Raw genomic sequence first — 8,974 nt, forward strand, 5'->3', positions numbered from 1 at the left:
TCAGACGTTCTCCAGCCCCTCACCAGCTTCGTTGCTCTTCTCTGGACACACTCCAGAGCCTCAACATCCTTCTTGTGGTGAGGGGCCCAGAACTGAACACAGTACTCGAGGTGCGGTCTCACCAGTGCCGAGTACAGAGGGAGAATCCCCTCCCTGGACCTGCTGGTGACCCCATTTCTGATCCAAGCCAAGATGCCATTGGCCTTCTTGGCCCCCTGGGCACACTGCTGGCTGATGTTCAGTCGCTGTCAACCATTCCCCTCAGGTCCTTCTCCTCCGTGCAGCTCTCCAGCCACTCTTCCCCCAGTCTGTAGCGCTGCACAGGGTTGTTGTGCCCCACGTGCAGGACCCGGCAGGACCCCCAGCTCCATAGGGACAGTTAACACCTGGAAGAATCGGCTTTTGAAACACAAAAAGGCACTGAGATGTGGAGGAGAGTCCTTTAAGGTCATTGGGTCCAACCATAAAGTCAAGGTGTGTTCCAAGGAGCCTACGGGAAAAGGAAAGCAACGCCGCAAGAAGCTGCGATAAAAATAAAGGGCAGGAAAGTGGATGTCCAAAAAGCTTTGAAAGCCAAGAAAGAGTGGTTTTGTAGTCGGGGACGTCACGAGGCAGAACACGAGGAAATGGGCTGTGCAGCTGGAGGAGCCGCCAGGGGAAAGCAGGGACAAAGGGACGGGAAGGAAAGACAACCGGAGGGGTCCGAGCTTCAGGCTGAGGTCTACAGAGATCTCCATGCTTGGAGAGGAGGCGTCGCCACTCGATGAGCCTTTAAGACTTAACAACCATTTGGCGAATGGGTTAAAGAATGCAATAAAGGGCCAATCCGGGTATCTGCGAAAAAATATCCCATAATTTTCCAAGGAGACCTGAGGATTCTGAAATGACGCCCCCATGAACGAAGACTCCGATTCCTCCGTCTCCCCCAAGGTGGCAGTGGCACCTCAAGCCAGCGCGGAGCCCAACCGAGCACCAAAGTAATTCCCCGCAGGTGATTTTCCATGGGAACAAACGCCCCTCCGTGGGAGAGATGGTGTTCCACGGGACAACAAATAAGTTGTCTTTTAAACGTTGTAGTAAATGCGTAACTTTAAAGAATCCTTGGGATGGTTTGGGTTGGAAAGGACCTCAAAGCACATCAGGGGATCCAAGCCCCATCCAACCCAGCCTTGAACCTCTCCAAGGATGGAGAGCCACCACTGCTCTGGGAAACCTCTTCCAGGGCCTCCCCACCTCACAGCAGAACATTTCTCCCCAAGATCTCACCTCAATCTCCCCTTTTTCAGCTCAAAACCGTTCCCCTCGTCCTCTCCCTGCGCTCCCTGATCCAGAGCCAAAAAATCAGGGACGGAAAAATAAGGCAATTCCTGACTCCACAGACTAAAAAAAAATCACTTTTTTTTTTTTGGAGAGTAAAATGCATTCTTTATTTTTCAGAAAACATCTGTAATTTCCTTAGCGTCGCAGAGAGAGGCGAAGCGAGGGTTGAGGCGTTGGAGCAGCGCTCAGCCGGAGGTTGACCTGATCTCCACCGGAACTGTAGGTATCGCAATTCTACTCCGAAGAAATCAGCCGCTGGATGCCTGTGAATCCCATTCCCAATTTCCCCCTCCCAGGCTGCTCTGGTGCTGCCCACAGAGCCGTAAAAGGGTTCTTGAAGCTGGAGAGCTGCCCAATCTCAGCATCACCAGCTTAGACGATGGGGTAGGAGGCGTAGCTGGCGATCCCGCAGAGGTTCCCGCTGTTCCTCGCCATCAGGATGTAGCCGTCCTCACCAAAATCCACGCCCCAGCTTTTGAAACGGGATAAAAAGAGACAGGAGACGAATGAAATCCCTTCGGCTGGAAGCACCCGGGGCAGCTTCATCGACATCCCAACCCCCAGAGGGGTTTCCATTCATCGCGGGATATCGAATCCCGTGCTAAATTCGGAGAATCATAAAATGGTTTGGGTTGGAAGGGGTCTTAAAGATCATCCGGTTCCAATCCCATGGGCGGGGACATCCCGCTGGATCAGGGGCTCCAAAGCTCATCCAACCTGGCCTGGAACCCCTCCAGGGATGGGGCACCACCACTGCTCTGGGCAACCTCTTCCAGGGCTCCCCATCCTCGCTGTGATGAGATTCCTCCTTCTGTCCAGTCTAAATCTTCCCCTCTCCAATTGAAATCCATTCCCTCTCATCCTATCACTCCAGACCTTCGTAAACTCTCCTTCTTCAGCTTTCTTTTAGCCCCTTCAGGTACTGGAAGGTCACTCTGAGGTCTCCTCGGAGCCTTCTCTTCTCCACAACCCCAACTCTCTCAGCCTGTCCTCGGACGGGAGGTGCTTCAGCCCTCACAGCATCTTTTGTAGCCCTCACCAATATAAAAGGAACTTAAAGTGGATATATTTTTGATGCATTTATAGTCCTTTCACAGTTCTCGGATGCCATAACGGCACTTTGGCACAGCCCCGCGGGAGTCCCCATGGTACGGTTTAAGGACCGGCACCGACTCTCAACTCTATAAGGACTCCCACTGCGCAAACGCTGACTGATCCTCATCGGGAGGGTTGGGGCCAATTCTGGAATCCTCAACAGAAGAAGGAGATGGAGCTGTTGGAACGGATCCAGAGGAGGCTCCGAGGATGCTGCGAGGGCTGGAGCACCTCCCGTCCGAGGACAAGCTGAGAGAGTTGGGGGTGTGGAGAAGAGAAGGCTCCGAGGAGACCTCGGAGTGACCTTCCAGTACCTGAAGGGGCTCCAGGAAAGCTGCGGAGGGGCTGTTCATAAAGGCTGTGGGGATGGGACGAGGGGGAACGGGGATAAACTGGAGAGGGGCAGGTTTAGACTGGACATGAGGAGGAATTTCTTCACCATGAGGGTGGGGAGACATTGGCACAGGTTGCCCAGAGCAGTGGTGGCTGTTCCATCCCTGGAGGTGTTCCAGGCCAGGTTGGATGGGCCTCGGAGCCCCTGATCCCATGGGATGTCCGCACCCATGGCCGGGGGGTTGGATCTAGATGGTCTTCAAGGTCCCTTCCAACCCAAACCATTCTATGATCCGCTGCTTAGTTGGATAAATATCCCGTGTTATAAACTCCTGAGCATCACAGAATCACGGTATGGGTTGGGTTGAGTTGGAAGAGACCTTGGAGATCGTCCATTTCCAACCCCTCCAGGTCAAGTGGTGGGAGGTTACCTGGAGGAAACCATTCCCTACGGACAGCGAGCACATAGGTAACGGGAGCAGAGCGACGCGCGGTCACGCCTTTACCTGTTTTTCACAAGCCAGTAGTCCTTATTCGACAAGGTGCCGTAGCCAACCACAACCACTCCGTGATTCACCGTCTGAGAGCATTGGGGGTCATCGTAAACACCTGGAAAACAAAGAGTTGGGGAACAGAGCGTCAGAGCATGTCATCAAAGCACTGGACCTCGTCACTAAGTCATCAGCGGGACTGAAGTCAACCTCCAGCGTAGTCACCAGTGCTGCAGTTTTAGGGCTTTGATGCCTTCACTCAGGAATTCTGCAGCCCGGCGGAAGAGGAGATGGATGTTGTGGGTGATGACGAGTTGAAGATGAGCCAGCAGTGAGCTCTGGCAGCCAAGAGAGCCAATCGTGTCCTTGGGGGGCATCTAGCACGGCATCGCCAGCGATGGTCCCACCATGCTCCACGCTGGTGTGGCCCCACCTCAAGTTCTGGGTGCGGTTTTGGGATATCTCAGGATAAAAAAGGGCTCTAAAGCTACTGGAGAGCATCCAGAGGAGTTGGTGAAGGGTTTAGAGGGGAATGGATGTATGAGAAGTGGCTGAAGTCACTTGGTCTGTTCAGCCTGGAGGAGACTGAGGAGGGACCTCATCACGCTCTGCAGCTTCCTCGCACGAGGAGGAGGAGGAGGCGCCGAGCTCTTCTCTTTGGACCCCAGGGAATGGCAGGAAGACGCACCAGGGGAGGGTTAGGTTGGACAGTAGGAAAAGGTTCTTCCCCCCAGAGGGTGGTGGAGCACTGGAACATCTCCCAGGGAAGCAGACACAGCACCAAGCTGGACAACCTTCCAGAAACATTTATACAACGCCCTCAGCCCCACGGTGTGAACGTTGGGGTTGTCCCGTGCAGGGACAGGAGTTGGACTCAATGATCCTTGGGAGTCCCTTCCAACTCAGAGCCACCTGTGACCCTATGGACTAAGGCCCAACTTGGCAAATCCAACCCGGATTTGAATCTCATCAGCTTCACGTGCGAAAAAGACGGAGGAGGCTGTGAAGAAGACCTCCAAGATGAGAGGATCTACCTGACTTGTACAAGAAGAAGCTGGGCAGGCTGGCGTCGATGGCGACGGAGACCGGTCCAGTGCTGCCCACAACATCTTTCATGATTTCTTCGTTGCCATATGGGAGCTCAACGTAGAGGGAACAGGTGGCAGCTCGTGCGCTAGGTTGGTATTGACATACCCCATCCTGGAAGGAACAAGAAGGGGTTGAGAAGTTGAGCGCGAGGAACCACCAGGAACAACTCAAGGCTTTCAGGTTCACGTTCTCCGCCGATCCTCTTTATGGGTTTTTCCCTACGCTGCTCTTCACTTGCGTTGACCAACGCTTTTCTATGCAGAGGACAACGGATGAGAGGGGTGGAAGGACCTTAAGGGATCGCCCTCTCCGTTTCCCTTCCCCACAGCAAGAGCAGCCAAAGCTTTTCCGCGCGGTTCTCCTTTATTTCTGGACTCCGTTGCCAATATTTCTACGACTTCCCCGGAGGAGCTGTGCTGACTTCCTCATCCATCCCAGCAGAAGGCTCCTCCTCATGGTTAACCTACATTTATTCTCTTGTAAATTAAGGCCACGGTTTCCCCCTCTCCCTCTGGACATAAATCGGTGTCTCTTGGCTCCGTAGCTGCCTTCTCCAAGACCTGTATCCCACTTTTCTCTCCAAGACTGAGCTGCTGCTACTTTGACCTGGTTTCCATAGGCCACGTTCTCAAGACACCACCTCGTTTCAGAGCATCCCTCATTTCTGGCCATCAGGTTCTTTCCTGATGACTTTGCAGCGGTCACACAGGTGGAGGCAACTTCGGAAAGCGATTGTCCCAACGTCACTTACCACAAACGTCTGTCCACTGAAATCATGGAAATACCAATATCCCATCATTTAACTACAGAACCACGGAATGGGTTGGGTTGGAAGGAACCTCAAAGCCCACCTAGTGCCACCCCTGCCATCCAGTGGACAACTCCCACTGGATCTGGAGCTCCGAGCCTCATCCAACCTGGCCTGGAACCCCTCCAGGGATGGGATCTGGGGGTTCTGGTTGATGTCAAGTGAGAATCATGGAGCTATGAGATTATTTGGGTTGGAAGGGACCTCAAAGCCCATCCAGTTCTGCCCCATGCTATGGGCAGGGACACCTCCCACTGGCTCAGGGGCTCCAAACCCCATCCAACCTGGCCTGGAACCCCTCCAGGGATGGAGCTCTCTCAGCCTGTCCTCCTACAGGAGGTTCTCCAGCCCTTACATCATCTCCGTGGCCTCCTCTGGACTCGCTCCAACAACTCCATGTCCTTCCTGTGCTGAGGTCTTTAGGAATGGACGCAGGGCTCCAGGTTGGGGCTCCCCAAAGCGGAGCAGAGGGTCAGGATCCCATCCCTCCCTCCTGGCCCCACCGCTCTGGATGCAGCCCGCCATGAGGTTGGTTTCTAGGCTGCGGGCACACATTGTCAACTCATGTGGAGCTTCTCTTCCCCCAAGAAGACAGAACAACACGGAGAACCGAGACAAGGATCCAAGACTCCTGCTCCATTTCTCCTTTCCATGGAATGCATTGCCTGATAATTTACGTAGGACAGAAATAAATAGATGGAAATTCTGTCCCCCAGTCCAGACAGTCACCTATGAGAAGAAAAATAGCCTAAAAGTCCCTTCCCTGGGTCTGAAAGGATCGGCTGCGAAGACTGAGAAGATGACATCTTGGTAGAAACCAAGATGGGGAAAATCGGTGAGAGAGGAGAAGAGCGTCTATGCAGAAGAGCAGAACAGATCGCCACGTGGCTTCCATGCTCAGGTCTTTCTCTGCCCAATCCCGACGCCTACCTGACCCGTGTAGGGGTAGGACTCCTCCGAGTCGATGCCTTGGTTGTCGATGATGTACTGGAAAGCTTTGGTCATGAAACCTCCGCTGCAGCCTCTGTTGCCTTGGGTGGTGGAGCAGTCAACGAGGTTCTGGGCGCTCAAGGACACCAGGTTCCCCGTCTTCAGCTTCATCTGGGCTTCGAGGGCTCCCACGGCGCTGAACGCCCAACACGACCCACAGGCACCCTGCAAAAGCCCCAGAGATGCTCAGATGCTTCCTCGTGTGTCCAAGACCTGGAGAAGCACAGAGAGAGCTTCTCACCTGGTTCTTGACCTCCGTGACGCATCCCTTCTCCCTCCAGTCCACCGCGTCCGGGACGTTGCTGATGTTTAGCAGTTGGGGTGCGGCGTTTTGGTTTGGTGGAGGAATATTGGTCAGTCCGGTCATCAAAGCCACCACCTCCTCGCTGGTCTGGTGGGAGAAGAAAAGAATGGCTGGTGAAGTCCTGGTCCTACACGGGGGGTCTTGGAGGTGGAGGGGGTTTTCCTTGGACAGTCTGAGCTGCAAGAGGCAGCAGGTCTGGGGAGGCCTCGGCTTTTGGGTTTTTACAGTCAATTTCTCGCTGTTTCTTGGAAAAGGTAAAAGAGGGAAACTACAAACTTGAACACCAGCACCAAAACTCCTTCGAATCAGAGACTCCTGGAATGGGTTGGGTTGGAAGGAACCTCAAAGCTCATCCAGTTCCAACCACGGGTAGAGACACCTCCCACGGGATCAGGGGCTCCAAAGCCCCATCCAACCTGGCCTGGAACCCCTCCAGGGATGGAGCTCTCTCAGCCTGGACAACCTGTTCCAGGGCCTCCTCACCCTCACAGGAGAACATTTCTCCCCAAGATCTCATCTCAATCTCCCCTTTTCCAGCTCAAAACCATTCCCTTCATCCTGTTGTCCACCCCCTGATCCGGAGCCCCTCCCCAGCTCTCCTGGAACCCCTTTCAACCCTGGAAGCTGCTCTAAGGTCTCCCTGAAAGAAGCTGTTGTGTTGCGTTGACCAACACTGCAGCCTTAGGACATCAAAGAGGGACGATTTGCAACACGTTTGGTGACCCGGACCACATCCGCGCACCCCAAATGCTGCATTAAGGAGGAGTCGTTTCCTCAAGCCAGATTGCCTCACGCTCTCGGGTTGAGCTCAGGAATGTGGGAGCAGTTCTGGAGTCCCCAAGAAGACCATGGGCTGAGTTGGTGGCATCTTTCCCACCCCTGACCCTCTTCTATTCCGTGTTAAACCAACCTTGCTGGTAATTAGAGACAAAGCCCCTTCTCGGGGGCACGGTTGGCACCTACCATGTCAGCCAGGTGGTTCATGGCCAGCTGGTAGGAGGTCAGCCCCAGCGAGTGCTCCAAGTTATGAAGCGTCACCAGGCGCAGGTTCCTCTCCCACGTCGCGCGACGGTGCTCCGACTCTTCCTGAAATCAAACCCAGCCATCCCACCCCATTTTATCCCTAGCAAAAAAGTTGTTGGGAGCCCTTTCCAAACCTCCCCGGGACCAGGAGAGAGCTTTGAAGCGCTATGGGCTCCTCTCCCATCTGACGTTCTTGCATCTCCCACCTGATGATGCAGGTGGTGGTCCTGGAGCAGCACTCCACCTGCTCCGTTCTCCTCCACCTCCCAGGACACCCCTACCTCATTGCTGTATTTCTTTTTGTAGGCATCCATCCACAGCTTCCAGTGCCGGTCCAGCGTCACGTCAGGTTGTCCCAGTGCCACCGCAAGCGCGGCCAGGAAGGCGATGGAAGCCAGCAGCTCCATCCTGCTCCGTTGGGACCAGGCAGTCGGAGCAACGCGGCACGCACGCTGGGAGCCGAGGGTTCAAGTCAGTTGAGTCAAGTTCTTGACCCCTTAGTGACAAATCCGGTTTGGATGATGACATCCAAACCTGGTGATGACATCCCTGACCTGGACTCCCTGGCATGACCTTCAAGGTGTTTCTACACCGGGTGATGCCACCATCTCCCGTCCTGCCTGTCCAGACAAGCTCTGCCCCAACCCCTGCGAGACGGGAGGGGAAATCTCATCCTGGACTCAGCAACTTCCCTCAGGGGTGAAGTCTTCTGGATCCAACCCTCACAGGTGTGAACACGGATGCGCAAGGACGCATCCAGACTGGCACCTCATCTCCTGGTTTCCACCCTGCCCGAGAAACCCTCCCCGGAGGTTTACGCAGAACCTCAGTGAGGACCTCTTTTGACAAACCCGTGTTTTCCAGCACCTTAAAAAGCAAAACAAAGCTCCCATCCATCCTCATCCAACTGATGTCCACCAGGATGGGCTACTACCCACCATCCAACCACCCAGAGAGGACGTGGGATGGGGTCAGAGTCGATGTGAAGATACTGTCCTCAAAGCCCAATCCTCCCAGAGTGGGGTTGAAATGCAAAAGCGCTTCAATGTACCTGAGAAGCCTTCTCCTGGTGGTGGGCGCTGCTCCTCAGCTTGGTCTGCGTTGGGTAGGAGGGATGCCAGGAGGAGTCCAGCGCAGCTTATAAACCCTCAGGGTTAGGAAAGGAGGAACTGCTCCCGTTTCCTTTTGACTTCTCTGGAAGCCGTGGGGTCACGGGGTGACCAAAGAAAGACCCTCAGTGTCATCAGAAAATGCAAAGAGCTGAGAAAGCCGTTCATCTCCAGCACCCCAGAAATGAGCGGGGAGGTCCTCACCGGAGCAGCTGGAGGGGAGGAAGAGGGACCACATCCCTCTGAGATGAATTGTAGTGACTTAGTGCTGAGAGGGCTGCAGGATGAGGCCAAGGATGGAGCTGTGCTCCTCGTGGTGGTGGGATGAGGGAATCGTGGAGGTTGGAAAAGGCCTCCGAGTTCATCCAGTCCAACCGTCAGCCCATGGGACTGAACCCGGTCCTCACGACCA

The 8,974-nt window shown here is 54.6% G+C and overlaps 1 protein-coding gene across 1 annotated transcript; it reads right to left on the minus strand.

The window, feature by feature from the left end:
* Positions 1–1,412: 1,412 nt before the first annotated feature.
* On the minus strand, positions 1,413–8,655 carry LOC104066019 (cathepsin S). Its single transcript, XM_009568558.2, has 8 exons — positions 8,505–8,655; positions 7,735–7,905; positions 7,394–7,516; positions 6,368–6,517; positions 6,067–6,291; positions 4,274–4,439; positions 3,255–3,357; positions 1,413–1,792 (listed from the first exon to the last, which is right to left on the minus strand). The coding sequence occupies exons 2-8, from the start codon at positions 7,858–7,860 to the stop codon at positions 1,693–1,695; spliced, it is 993 nt and encodes a 330-aa protein (XP_009566853.2). The 5' UTR covers positions 7,861–7,905; positions 8,505–8,655; the 3' UTR covers positions 1,413–1,692.
* Between the last annotated feature and the right edge of the window lie 319 nt (positions 8,656–8,974).

This window comes from Cuculus canorus, chromosome 28 (genome assembly GCF_017976375.1).
Source record: "Cuculus canorus isolate bCucCan1 chromosome 28, bCucCan1.pri, whole genome shotgun sequence".
NCBI lineage: Eukaryota > Metazoa > Chordata > Aves > Cuculiformes > Cuculidae > Cuculus > Cuculus canorus.